This window comes from Nylanderia fulva, unplaced genomic scaffold, assembly GCF_048542155.1.
Source record: "Nylanderia fulva isolate GAGA-0341 unplaced genomic scaffold, ASM4854215v1 Scaffold28, whole genome shotgun sequence".
NCBI lineage: Eukaryota > Metazoa > Arthropoda > Insecta > Hymenoptera > Formicidae > Nylanderia > Nylanderia fulva.
Window position 1 is genome coordinate 953,631 of NW_028190347.1, and position 15,501 is coordinate 969,131.

General features: G+C 36.7%; 2 protein-coding genes across 4 annotated transcripts in view; one reads left to right on the forward strand and one right to left on the reverse strand.

Moving 5' to 3' along the window:
- pygo (pygopus family PHD finger) overlaps positions 1 to 15,501 on the forward strand; it is a 101,949-nt gene that overhangs the window by 8,639 nt on the left and 77,809 nt on the right. The gene's annotated exons all lie outside the window — the stretch shown is intronic.
- Positions 1 to 15,501, reverse strand: part of LOC146722738 (lachesin) — a 44,250-nt gene that overhangs the window by 4,525 nt on the left and 24,224 nt on the right. For both annotated transcript variants that reach the window (XM_085483917.1, XM_085483916.1), the window contains 3 exons: positions 13,891 to 13,988; positions 2,619 to 2,865; positions 70 to 243 (listed from right to left, as the gene is read on the reverse strand). In XM_085483917.1, the coding sequence (XP_085340043.1) occupies positions 70 to 243; positions 2,619 to 2,865; positions 13,891 to 13,988 (519 nt within the window). The remainder of the gene's footprint in view (positions 1 to 69; positions 244 to 2,618; positions 2,866 to 13,890; positions 13,989 to 15,501) is intronic.

Sequence of the window (15,501 nt, forward strand, 5' to 3'; positions counted from 1 at the left end):
GACGATGATTACGAGGATCGTCGGGAGTGACAATCTTAGGATCCTCGTGATATAAGAGCGATATCTTACCTTGTATCAACGGATCATGAGAACCCCTCACGAGTATGAAATCACTTTTCTCGCGTCGCCAGAATACACGAGGCGGTGGCCGTCCGGATGCTTTGCACGACAACGTAGCGTTCTCACCCTCGAGAACGGAAACCTCGCCGTCCGATGTGCCAGAATTTAGGATGTCGGGTGGGACTGAAAAAGAAAGGATATTATCATAGCAATATAATGAAACGCATAAAAAATCACATTACACAATTACGCGAAAAAATTACATCATTTATTCGCTCTCGAGATAAAATTGATAATATTTTTCACATATAATTTCACGTATTTGGGATTTTAATTATCAGATTTTAATTGTCTGATTTTTTGTGCAATACATTTATTAAAATTATATTCGGGAAAAAGAGCATCAGTTTATAAGAAAAAACCATTTTACAAAAAATATCTATAACTATTTAATCCACGCAATGCACAATATATATCATAGTGAATTACGAGGACCATAAAAAATATATTGTCAAAAATTTATGGCTGTAAACAAAAATATTTGCAATATAATATATCGATATAACTCTACGTCTCTTGTGAAATTAATTTCCCGTTATTTACGCATTTTTTGGAGTAAGCTATTCAATTGTACTCCGTTCCGTGAAATACAATATGGAAAATTAATTCCATCGCATATGTTTTAATTGCGTTTGTAAAATAAAAATTATAAAATTCTTTTGAGCTAATATTTTATCGTAATTCATTGTGTACTGCATTGTGTTACTGTATCGAGTCAGACACTAGAAGCACATGTAAAACTCGCTAACAAAAGAATAATAAAGCAGTTGTATAGCAAGCGTGTTTTCTAGACTGCATTGTGTATATACGGAATATAAAGTATACTAAACGTTATCACGCGGCCTTTGTGGAATGAAACGAATTTTCTCGATACCGCACGCGCATCCATTTATCACAAATTCAACGTGTCCGAGGATTATAATGCAATTTCATTTGATACCGCGCACTGTTGTCTACAACAGCGAAACAATTTATGAATTGGATCGAAATCGCCCGTCGTGCGAAACGATATATCTTCATATAAGTCTCTTCGGCATCTGCTTTCGACATTGGGCTGTGAACAAGGTTTCGCGAAAACTAGGGGGGATATGTGGACCATAAAGAATCGGTATTGCCGTCGTTCTAACTCGATTTAACCGAGGCGTTGCCGGTGACGTTGGTAAACAGGACAGAAAAATCATCTCGAAATCATTCCCGTCACACTCGACGGAAATGAAATATCAGCGGGACATCCTCTTTTCTTCAAGGAGGAAGGAGAGAAAGCTCTCTTGATAGAATTTCGTCCAATTCGAAGAGCCGTTCGGTTCGTTTCAATTACAATGATCCAAGCTGGACACAAGTATGTCGCGGTATAACACACACGTATGGACAATTCGGGTGGCGAAAAAAAAGAGGATGGCATTTTCTCGTGTTTCTACACAAAGGAATTTCATTCTATTCGACAGCAAGAGCCCACTTTTTCGGTTCATCCAACGACGAACGAAGGCACGCATGCACGCGATAGAACGCATTCCCCGTTCATCCTACGACCCGTCCCCGTTTCTCTCCCACGCACAAAGTAGATGATATTACTCGGGCGAAGCTGCTGCTGGCCCCGTCGGCGCGATATAAAAGTGAAATTGTGCATTTCATGATGCCGTAGTAGAGCGCAACGAGCGCGTTTTATGCCAAAATTGAAGCGCGCAGCAGTTCCGGCCATGTTTAGAATGTTGCCGATGTAGAAGCTATAAGCAAGGCAAATATTGAGATGTACGCGTTAGACCGGTGTAATTAACGTTAAAAGGAGATAATGTTAATTTAATAGAAACAGTCTGGTTTGACGTTTGCGCACGAGCTACAAAGTACGAACATCCATCAACTAATGTAGTCAGCTAACGCCGATAGACTTTCCACCGGATAGACTTTTGAACTTCGTTATCGTGTTTAATTAAACTATAAATTAAAGCACGGCCGTTAGCATTTCTTATATGACCGATGTTCCTTGATGATGTTCCTTGTAAATTAACTCCTGTCGAATCGATATTATGTCTTGTAAAGATTACGTAAAATGAACTTTTTTACCAATCAAATTAACCCAGTTTAAATACTTTGCACACGTATGTCAAATTATTAAAATTTTTTAACAAAATTAAACAAGCTAATCAGTTCAGAGATCAAAATTTTTTAAATATCTTTTCTTTCGAAAGCCGATTAAATTTCCTTCAATCATAATTTATCAATAATACAGTAGCCAATGACGTATTCGACTTGGATCATCTCTCGTGCGATTTGCATAACACGTGCATCGAGAAATCTTCATGTTACGCGAGGTTGCACACGTGTATGGCGGTCTATTCAGGCGCGCCGTTGCAGTGGCGAGGCACGCATACTTTCCGGCCCTAAAGCATGGTTCAGACCTAATCGAAACGCAATGCGTGCGTGCGTGACGTCTCTGCCAACAGCCGCAAACCTTGGTCGGGCGGAATGCGGCACGCGTAAACGCGTGCAATTAGGCATACCTAGGACATCCACGCATCCCAGCTGGCTTAACATGGGCTTGGTGTTGAGTTGGCACATGTAGCAGCCACGGTCGGCCTCCTTCAATGCCCGAATATGCAGCTGCCAAGTGGCCTCCTCGTCCTCCCGCGATTGCGTTTGATTCTTCGTCTTGGCGTTCTCCAAGGTGACGAAGAAACGAGGCGAATGGGTGACTCTGCGATCGCCCATTGATAATATCGTCTGATCCTCGGCACGTAGCCATCCCACCTACGGAGTAGCATATAAATATCGGAATTTTCTTTCATGAAAACGGGGAGGGATTCGCGGATATATATTTTAAATCGATCGCTATGGGGATCAAATCCGAAAAGGGGTTGCTTCTGTCCAGTGGACGTGAATCTAAATCACCGAATAAATACCAGTCCTATAAAGATTGAAATTTCATGGAAATTTTGGTTGCGGAATTTTCAAAACCGCAGTTGCATAAATTATTCCTCAATAACGACACGCGCGAATACCACTCTCGCGGGAATCATATATGCGTAAATGCACAGTATGTCACTATGATTATATTAACGTTTAATGACAGATTCGCTTTGGCCAATTTGAAACTAATATTTTTCTTTTAATAATAGAGGACATTCTTTGTATATGATACGAATAATACGTGACGATTTTCTCCAATTAATTCTAGAATAATTTATCAGTTCATAAATTTTCTTTGATAATTTGAAGTTTATTTTGTTTCTTCAAAAGATAATAAAGATTATTATTATTGGAAAAACGAGGTTATTTTACTTAAGTTGTTTTCTCTCGCCGCGGAAATGTTTTAAACACAAGTTTAATGAAATTGTGCAAACGTCATTATTTTCCAAAGATTGGTAAATGCATTAGTGAAGTATCCGCTTAAGAAATATTGCTATAACTTTTTCTCAAAGATTTATGAAGCCGATGAAAGCAAAATATTAAAATAATAGACTTATAAAATTTTTTTCTCTATTTAAACGCATAGTCAAGCATTTAAAAAATTCACGACTTTAATATCTCTTCGCTTTTTTTCTATTTTGTGCTCGGTTAAATTTATAATTTTTTATTATTACCAATATAACCAATGAAATAGGAATACTAATCGCGAACGTTATTAAAGAATATTTAAAAATAATTCGGGCAATATCATTTGACACGATCATATGAATAACTTAGAGATTTAATTGCGTCACTCTTATCCGTATATCTATTCTATATTTTTTTCCAAAAATCAAGTTATTAACTCGAGCTGTAGCTCGGTCCACGGCTCATAATGATATTCAGCAACCGCGCGCGGAAATTAATATCAGATATCGTCTTTCGCTCATGTCCCGCTACGGATTTGACGAAGCCGGTACGAACGAGATGCTGTCCGAACAATATATTATATCGCGCGCTATCGTCGAGTTCACCTGCGTGCATGTATGTACGTATGTATGTGCGCACGTCAGCAGTAATTGCTTTTAGACAAGTACGCATATTGTACTCTGCGCCGAGTTAGGTCGTACCGGGTCGAGAATCAGCGGTGACGAAAGGTTCAATTTAACGTCGTATCTGGACGCCATCGCCTCACTTAACCGCCGCCACCAAACCTTCGCCGCGTTATCTCTAACGATGCACTTGGTAATTAATCTCAAGTGACTGTTGTGCGACCCACATAACCACCTTCGGCCATACGCGGGCAGCCGGTTACATGCCGCGCGTTGGGCTACCACCACCGGCTAGTGGTGTGTCATCCATACACACTTGTGCGACACGCGTGTACTTCGCCGCAAGCTATCCTCTATGACGAGCTTAGACGAAGGGCTGATCGCTGAAAACAGGGTTAATGGGCCTTGAGGGCACACACTGCGTGCACCTGATATGTGTTGATAAGTTGAGTGTATAGTTTGAAATCTAATCCGGTTTTACTCTCTCTGGGAGGACGAATATAATGCAAAAATTTAATCAAAATTTTAATCAACACTTTGCTTTTCAAAACTATTAGGTTATGTATTTTTTTATATAAAATTAAAAAAATATATTTTTACATCCAATACTTTTATAAAACCTCTCGTTTCTCAAAAATATAAAAATGTACAGCTAGAATATCAAAACATATACTGCGGTGAAATGGAAATTGTAACTTTGAAATTAAATTTGTTTTGTGACGCGAATCTTGAAACGAGAAAAATAAAGTAACGGATTTGATTTTTTTTTATTAGAAAAATTGTTGCAATATCGTGATTCTTTTTATATAAAAGAAGTTTTTCTTTTGTCTAGCGCCATTTGTGATCATGATAATGGGAAAGCGGCGAGCTGTGCACCGCATAGCTTAATCGAATCGATGTATAAGTAGTACAATATAAATCGAATTTCCGATAAAGACGACCATTTGCGCGAAAAACGAGACGCTACGTGCTTGTAACCACTGTAGAAAATGAGAGAGGGTTGGACGAGAGAAAACTAAGAGATGATGGCAGTTGCCGTTTGAATCCTTTCGTTATCGAAACGCAATCGATCGCGCTTTTAAGTACATTGTCACGAAGGAACACAGTTTGTCTTGTCTATGAAAAGAGCAGTAGGGCGTCGAGGTTACAGAGTCATTATCTTTACGGAGAAGATAACGATTCGTTCGATGCTATCCCGGGATAATGCCATCCTCTTCTTGCGGAGACGGCATGCTTATCGCATAAAAAGCTTTAGAGAACTCAAACGGCGACTTAGTTCGGCATTTTGCATGGTCACGATTCTGAAAACCGGCGGATATCCGGATAATGTCTGATTGGAAAGACTAATTAATTAAATATAAATCCGAGACTTCTATTTCACTGCACGTTTCAGATATTTCTCTTTTTTAAATTTTTGTTGAGTCTAATAATACGGAATGTTTAATTTTTTAGTGTATATTCTTAATCGGAATTTTTCTTGCGATTGTTCGAAGTTTCATTGAGAAACAAAGAATTATATATGAATTATATATACGTTTATTTTTTTATGGCTGTTACATCGAATCCGTTTAGATGTAAAAATGAAAACGGCATATCAATATTTTATCGATATCTCAAGTATTTTAAACAGATAAAATTGCAATTTATAAATATACGTACTCTTTATTTTAATATTTAATTCTTAAAAATTTAATTGTGTGCGTATCGTCGGGTTTGATCGATGTTGGAATGATTGCACTAGATTACATTCATATCAAGACGGCTTTCGTGGTAAATGCTGAAGATGCTTAATGATAATTCTCCGCATCAAAGAGACTTTGCTATTAATTAGAGTGTTAGAGATATAAACCGCTCTCTTCTGCATAAAGTATTTCAGTGTGCTGAAAATATCCTTTAATTAAATATGAAGAGATAACAGGAATATTTAAATATACAATTTACTACTGATTTATTAAAAACGAATATAAAAGGGATCTCTTAATGAACATTTGATCCGATAATGGGCGATCCAAACAAAAGCCCCCTAATATAATTATATATTTATTCAATTTATATAGTAATGATGCATTTATATATATTATAATTGTTGCATTTTGTACAAATCAATTATGTATAAGTTTAGGAATATAAATATCAATCGTGCAAGACATCAAATAATGTAATTGTCTTTAGCATGCAGTAATTAAGGTTATTAATAATAATATGAGAAATTATATAATATATTTTATATATTATATATAAATATTTATAATATTAAAATTTGCTAAGTAAATAATATCCAGATAATTAATAAGTAACTAATTGTTGATGAAATTACTCTCGGTAGTAATCGTGCGAAGTGATTGCGCGGAGAACAGAGGCTTGATGAGATTAATGGGATATTCGGAGGCGATGTGTAATCGGCTTGAGGCCTTTGAACGGGAAAACTGATCACACGATGGAACGTTGCACGCCAATCGTTGTACACGATTCCTTCTTTTCATCGCAGTTCGAGAATTACTTCTCCCGAGTGCACAGTTTCATTGTGTGTTGCTTAATTTAATAACTGAAATACTATTTCTCTAGTTATTCGTATACGTTCTCGTCCGTAGCTGCGTTACTCCCGTCTCTGGTGCGCTTTTATCCGGGGATTTTCCACGCTGGCTCGTTGCAACAAGAAACGTTCATTACAACAGAAAGAGACGTAGAGAAAGACTTTCTCTCTCCCGGGGTTGATAAATTAAAAACGAGTTCTATACTTTTCCTCCGGACGGAACTACTCGACCGCTATTTCCACTGCTAGCCTTTGTAAGAGCATTAGCACCTTGAATCTGAGGCTTACGTTCCTTCGTACTTGGGATATAAATCTTTCTCCATGAATCGTCCGTGACGGAACCAATGCCAGTGGTGGTGCAAGGTGACGTAACGAGTCTCTCTCTCTCTCTCTCTTTCTTTTCTCGCATCTTCCGGCATCCAAACGAGGTGCAAAGTATTTTCCTTGAGAAAGCACTTCGGGCAGGTCCGATGGCTGACACACATTACCCGCGCAGTTACGAAATTCCCCGGTGGGCACGTCCGCGTCGACGGCGGTTGGTACCCCTCTGGTGTAATATTTCGAGAGACCCCGTCCCACGAATCTACGTTAGCGCTAAGAGATTGCTCCCCATACCGCTTTACCCGCGCTCGCCACCCTTGCGCTCTGTCCTATCCTACCCGGCCCTTTTCCTCTTCCTCTCTCCATTGTAATCATGGAAACAATCATTCTTCTCTCTCCCCGGTTCCTCTTCAGTCCGACTGCGCTCTCTCTCTCTCTCTCTTTCTTTCTCTAGCCATCTCACAGACACCCTCCACACCGCACAGTCTTCTCTATTCCGCCACTTCCGTCTCTGTGTTATTCCTCTGTCTGTGTGATCGTTCGTCTCTGTCGTTCTACCTCCGTATTCACAACGGATTTCAGCGTAATGTCTCGTTCTATCGTTGCACCGATAGGAAGTGCAACGTGTTTGCGGCGCGCAGTGCCTCGCGATGTGCTGATGGCAAAAGCAACCGAACGGCCGATGCAATGGTAGTGTTGGTGAGGATGATGGTGATGGTGATGGTGGTGCGAGCGGCGACTATGCGAGCTACCTTTTCGCTCGCCTCCGCAGCAATCACCGATTTGTCTGAATAAGCCCCGGGCAAGTATATGCTCATGCTTACCCTGGGGAAACACCACTCTGGCCAACTCGCATCCCTCTCTTCTCTTCCTTCTATCTGCTCGCGTCCCCTTTGCGCCAACAATCTGCTGCCGCTGTTACCGCTGCCTGCATCCTTCCTACCCTTCTCTCTCGTTTTCGGCATCCCAAAATGCTTCCGTCGATGCTTGATGGGAACGGCCTGGATACGGCGGTAGGCCATGATGGAGAGGTATGAGATAGGGTTGGAGATGGAGCGAAAAAGGAGAGACGCCGAAGTTTCTCCTCGTGTATTGTCGATGGAGAAACTGGTATTACGGAGGAAGTGCAAGAAGACGAGCGACGAAGCACAGGACCGACAGAGTTTTTATCAGTCTTGTCTCGTAAACAGAGAGACAGTGTATAATTTATTCTTTACAAAAAAATCTCGCGTTTTATTGACACGCTTTTAATTACAATTATATAATACACAAGCTTGTTGATTTAAAAAGAAAAACAAATTAATTAATATGATTCTTAGAGAGTTTTTAGATATTAAAAAATTGTGTTTAATAAGCAGCGATACAAATACTAGTATTTTTTAATGTGTGAAATGATGTCTCTTTGAAAAGAATTTTTAAAAAGATATATGTATATAGGTGCGTATTTTAAAATATTTCGTGATTGCGTTTCGATGACATAAGAAAAAAGTGTTCTGTCGCGACCGTGTTATATAAAGCGTGTTAAGTTCACTGAACAATCAGGAAGTGAACATTCTCTAGAGTGGGCAGTGAGATATGACTTAGTAAACTTACAACTTCGCTCAACTATAAAGGACGATATCTCGTGAAAGAGAGAAAGAGAGAGAGAGAAAGAGGGTTGACAGTGATAAATGAATTGCCATAAGCAACTAAATTCGTCTCGACGCGCTTCTCGTTATTCATATTACTTGTATTTATATTCATTAACGATCGCAATCTTCCTCCATTTCGCGCACATTTCGTCTAAAGTATAATTGGATTATGTACGGATATCGAGCAAGCGTTCGTGGATTTATGTTTATCGGATATTTGCTATTATGTTTCATCGGCCCAAGTGTACGCGCCTATCCTATTTCACCGTTAGTCTCCAATAATGGATGATCTTATGCGAATTGATCTAAATTGCCTTGAGTTTGCCAATATTCCCAATTATGTGAATAAATAACAGTAAAATGAAGCAACGATATTAATCTGACTGCCATTTATGTGACAAGTTAAAAAGTCTATTATTCTCAAGATGCTCTTTAGCATTCGCATATTAAAAACTAGGAAAATTTATAGAAATTTTGGCTTGCATTCTCCAACGCAAGAGTAAAGGAAAAAGTATAGAAGGAACAACGCGAAAGTATTCTACTTCATGTTTAATGCTCCCTTCGCGCTAGAATGCGAGAGACACGCTTTGATTTCTTTCGAGCGCGCGTTTCGACTTTCGCGATGGTGCAAATGAGAACGTTTAAGAGATCGTAGCCGTCACGTACTTTTCACAGAAGATATCTCCGTCCATTTTTTTCTTGATCCGTCTTCCGCGTCGACAGGGGAAAAGAGGTAGAGACACCAATCTGCCGCGCTGCATCTCAGCGATTTGCCTCGTTTTATTCCCTTGAAAAGGTGCCGCGGATACTAAAAGCTTCAAGCTTGCCGGTGCCTTTTTTTCGTTTAGGTGGAAGGCTTTAGAAAGATCGGTCGAGACGAGCACAAGAATAGTAAGAAAACACTGAGGAACTCCGCGAAGATAAAGCGCTGAAAGAGCTGCTGTTAAAGCGTAGATCGGTGTGCGTACATCTGTATGTGTGTAGGTGTGTGTATGTTTATGTATGTATGTGTACGCGTGAATTTTTATCTACTTGTCGCGAAAGGCGTTTTATAATCTCTTGAAAATTGCACACTTTTAGAAGCGTACTTTTGTGTCAGTGACGGTAGCTGCTTCCGTTTCCTTTCATTCATTATGATCGCTTTTTCAGAATCGATTCTCGTTTTTCTTTGCTAGTTAACGATGTTCAGTGAACAAAACTTTGATCAAGATATACCCGGTTAGCTACCATCGAATAGTGAATATACAAAATTGTTTCGTTTATGCAAAGTATTTTACAAGTTTTAGGTTTGCAATCACTGTATAATACTTTAATCGCGTTATGGATTATTATACAACATGTATATATTTATACTTTTCTCGTTACATATAGTTTTTTGTTTTTGATTTCTTTCTCTTTTTCTCTCTTCTTATATCTTTTAAAATAAATTTTTATTAAACATATTACATAATTAGTTCTAATACGTTTGCAATTATCGTAAACCCTTAATAAATCTTGATTATAATCTAAAATATTTCGTAAGAGAAATCCTTCTGTATATCTGCAGAAACTTAGCACTGATGTTTGCATTAAAATATTAATGCAATGAAAATGAGGAATATTTACTAAATCGAAAATTATATATTCTGTCTGATCATTTTCGAGCTTGACTACTGAATCGTGCCATTTTAGGAGGAATGTATATTTAAATGAACTAGTGTACACATACACACAAATATTACTAAATTAAATTTTCTTTAACAACATATAAGCTTCAGAAGTTTATTGAATGAGCTACATATACAGTTTGTGTATAATTGTAAAATGAATGTAATTTTAGGAGAGATATATAATAACTATTGTATATTGAAACTTAATCTGTATAAAAGAATATACTTATTTTGGTTGATATAAATAAAAAATACTACGTTTCTCGTAGTATTTCTACAAATAAAAGTTTATTTATAACATTGAGAAATTATAATTTGTCAAAATTTCGCAATCTCTAATCAATGTGAGGGATACTTTGTAGAAAATGTGAGGTAGTTTTTTTTTCACTGACGAGTTTGATAACTTTATTCTACGTTTGAGAGAAATGCACATATATATATATATATATTTGACTTGGTATTTTTGACACTAAGATGTTAAGTTCACATGAGAATAAAGTGCCACGAAGTCTTAATTAGCGACGTGTTAGCGGCAAAGTCGTTATACGTCAGTATGAGTTACATACCTTGAAACTTTGGTTTATAATGGACGTTAAGTTCTCGGTCGCGGATGCATATGTTTCTTGCGATGAATATAAATGCGCTTGCGATAAATAACCATTTCGTTCATTTTTCGCACCATTTCGGAGACAGCAATTTTTTGCCGCAATTTGCATGATGATGATTTAAATTTATTTTGAGATATTAAATTTTTGAGTCTTTCCCGTCATATGCATGGTTTAATTTGGCTATTATTAATATATATAACTCATATAATATAATAAAATATTTAATAATAAATATAAAAATATGAATATGATAGCATATATATTTTTCAAATTATATTGATATTAATTGAAAAATATATACATAGATTTGATAATACATTTTTTCCTTTGAAAATTCTTATTTTTTTTTTTTTTTTTAGATTGACATACATTTTTCTTCTTTTAATAGATAAATTTCAAACGATGCACGATTGTAGTGAAAAAGACTTAAATTTTTTTATGATGTTTTGCATGTAGAAAATATAGCAAAAATATGGAATTTTACCTTAATAAGAAGCATCAAGCTTACATAGTTCGCTAAAAGATATTCCATTATTGCAACATTTCTTTGTAACTGGAGAAAACACATGCATAAAGCGCTTTTATTGCTGTCTATCCGTGGTGTACAAATATGCGAGTCTGTTTGCCGACGGGCCATAGTTCTGGGATACGGTGAAGTGAATAAAAATAGTGCACGTACACGCGCGGACGTATAAAAAAGTATTAGCCGCGCGTGTATGCCGAACGGCAAACAGCCATTGCCCAGAGTGTTTTTGGACCAACCGCGAAGTGTATTCGATTTTGTTGTGTCCGTGTAAAATTACATAGGTAAAAAAAAGAAAATAATAGAAATATATGGCCCGTATAATTCGCGCATGAGAAAATTTGCGATTTCGCATCGTGAAGGCATATTGCTGTTTATCCGCATACATATCTCATACCTCGAATGAATTACTGGAACGTAAACTACAAGATGCCGTAGAATAAATTAAACAGGATAATTATGCTGGCTGAACATTAACGCCACGGTAGTATTGCGAGAGTCAGAGTATTGGAGTATTATGCCAAACATTTAATTAAGCTACTTAGATGCGATTCGACTGTCTAGAGATGCGAAATGTTATCTAACAAGAAAAGTTCGTAAAATATACGGAAATGCGACCTGTTAACTTCTTCTGGGTAATCGCGAAATAAAATAACCGATATGTTTTTTTGTAAAGATTGAAAAATTTGAATCGTTACATTTGATGATCATTAGAACTTTTTATTTTTTTCTCTTGTTATTTTTTTTGTATTTACGCGGAACGATAAAGAAAACAAAGTGTTTCATATTTATTTCAGTTGAAATGTAGTTATATTTGTTTTATTTCTTTATGATCTTATGTTATTTTATATTTGTGAATATATGTATATCAATTTGAAAAGAGAAAAGAAAACATAATTTTATTAATTAATTTATATTTTTAAATCATTATACATATATTATTTTATTTTCATGTAAATTTAATGTTCTCCACATATTTCTTATGATTCATATAAATCTATATTTTATATATATATAAATATATACGCCTTATTTTTTATTAAATTAATATATTTATCACATATACATAGAAGATCTGATTTTTATTTAATAAGATTTTATTAATAATGTATTTTATATTTTATAATATTATATTCTTTATATTTTTCTACGGGCTCTTTCAAGTGCTGCTTTTATTTTTAATTAATGTAGTTGGGATTATTTGTTTCTGTGCATGTATTTTAAATAAATTTTATTTTCATATTTTATTCGATCCGCTGTTTTGCCATTATTACATACTTTATTTTTCATTCAATATTCGAACGGTAATATAACTTTTCTGTAAAATCTGTAATTTTTTCGCAACATCGCTATAATTAACGATCAATTGAGAAAGAGACATATATATTCCGATTATATAGATCGACAAGCTCGATTCGGCAGCATACAAATTTGTGGTTATCGAATTTTATTTTACAAGGCGGTCACGTATGTGGTGGGTTATGCGTTAAAAGCGCTGTGGCTAAAATAACACAAAATAATGGTGATGCGTTGACGCGCACGCGAGCTTTAATGCGTTTAATCTCACGTCAAAGCTTTATCCCAGGGAAAAATCGCCAGCGCTATGTTCATGAAAGTTCGACGAATCATATATCGTATGATTCGTTCGCGCGCTTGTGGCTTGACTTTAAGCTCTATAATTAATCGATTTGAATATACATTATAAGCGCGCCGAATGCTACGTTCGATAGCGAAAAGCTAGAGGACAAAATGGCAATTTCGATACTCCCCGAAAAATAAACATTTATATGTGCCACTAGCAGGCGTTTACGCATGGCTTATTGAATATATACGCTATATTTTCCATTTGCATTGTAAATTGCCGTGCCGAACATATTGCGCGAATCGCATCGGGTGCTTTGTGTTGTTCTTCGCTCTCTTTTTATTTTTCGAGTATTATACTGGGGAGGAGACTCAACGTGAAATGCATAAAATTGTTTCCATGCTCGATATTAGCTACTTATCTTACTAACCCGAGGCAACTTAATCTCCAGATACGAGCAAGGAAAACTTATCCTGAGATAAGCCGAGCATTATTGAATTTCTCGTATGTGCTTAAATTATATATTATATAAAGCTCTTATTTTCATATTTAATGCATACAAAATATTAAATAAAACTTTCGCGTTCCAGTCATTTGCCCGCGCAGTTATTCTAATAAGAATCGGCGTACACATAATGGGTTTCCTCTTCGTTTAACGACCCCGAGGTGCATTGTCTCGACTTATTTCGAGCGGAAAACTCACGCCCGCGATTCACACCCGGAAAAATACAGGAAACGGCGAGAGCGGAGAGAGAGCTCGCAAAAAGACACCGATACGCTGACATCTGCCAGAGCCAGCCCGGAGCGACCCATTTATTTCCGTGGGATTACCCGAATTTCAGATTCCCTTATCGCTCTGGCAACGCGCGCGCTTATGCGTTCTCCGAGCTGGCTCTAATTAGCGCCCCGATGCTTGCTCTCTCGCGAACGACGCGGCATCGCGCCGCCGCGCTGTTTCTTGCCGTTGAAAATTCCACCGGCTGCTTACCTTGTAATTTCCCACTTTCCTGATGGTACAGGAGAGGGCGACTTCTTTGCCGATGGCGGCGGTCACATTGCCGATCGGCTCGGAAAAGCTCGGCACATCTGTGAACCGAAAGAAGCCTCGCGTTATTGCTTTGAATTAAACTCAAGTGAATTTGGTGAGATTTTTTTATCCGCGCAACGTGACTCTTTTGTGATACCTTATAAAAATTCAATCGAAACTTTTTTCAACAAAATTCTAGAAGAGAGGAATAATGCTGCTCTCATTTACGTTTCGAAATAGATTGCCCGGATAAAAGTTAAGCTGTGTTATGCAGAACTTGCTGGAACTCTTGCGAGCGTAATTTTAATGACATTCTTTGTGACAGGTGCAGAGCAATTTTTTAGCAAAATATTTCAGGCAGATTATCACATTTGACGTTTTTTTGATATTTATTGTTGGTCATAAAATGTCGTATTAAAAAATTTTGTCCCTTCAATTACTTGTGAACAGAGTACAAAAATTAAATTCGTAATTAACAACATTATATGGGGAGTTGTTCATTCGCTGAATATTTTATCGAAAATGTTCGCTACACGATAAGCGAAATATAACACAATATAGATATATAATATCGATGCTCAGATTGAAAATGTCAAGTTAAACAACACATTTGGAAATCCCATACGAAAAAAATAAATATCGTTATTTATAAAATATTCGGGTTGTTTGAATTACAAATATCGTAAATTATAATTATCGTTAATTATTGCTTATCGTGTTGCGCAACAATATTTCTGTGCGTGATAATTAAAATAAATATTGTGTGATGCATTTATTGATACTTCGATGATAGAAGCTATATGTCACGTCAAGATTATAAAAACTAACATTGCCAGTCCAAACTTATACTATATTCCGCGTAACATAAAATAATGTTTCAATTAAATAAATATTTTTTTTTGGTCTCGTATAAATAATATTATATACGAAAGTTTGCGCGTATATAACATTGTTTTGACATATATTTATGCCACTCGAGACGAACGCATCGCTTCGATGTTCATGATTCGTTACTCTCGTTAAAATGCACGTGACGGTGCAATAGCGACGATTAACGGCTTGTTGACGCGTATAATACCATATTTCGAACGGTGAGATATAGTTTTAATTTCCTGTCAAGCTTCCACATCGCAGCTCGTTGACATAGATGGTGATGCGCCGAGTTGTTCCATACATATAAGAAAGATGCAATTTAATTCGACCAAGAACTGGCTATTTATTTATTGAAAATAAGTACACACAATTGTACTTATTTTCCAGATTTTGGTCGAATTAAATTGCATCTTATTATTTGTTAAAATTTTATCACTGGCGATCAACAATTAATTGTGAATATATAAGAAAGAATTGTGGAACGTGTGTTACAAGACCGCGATATAAATATATTATAATAATGAATATTCATCAAAAAACGCCAACTATGGAGAGACGTTGATGAATTCTTCATGACAATAGCGTTAATCTAAAATATATTGTGAATATCTCGTTCGTGGGTTTCGTGAACACACTCTGTAGCTTACAATAAAAGCTCACGCGCGCTCGCGTATGTGCATATAATGCAAATGCCTTATA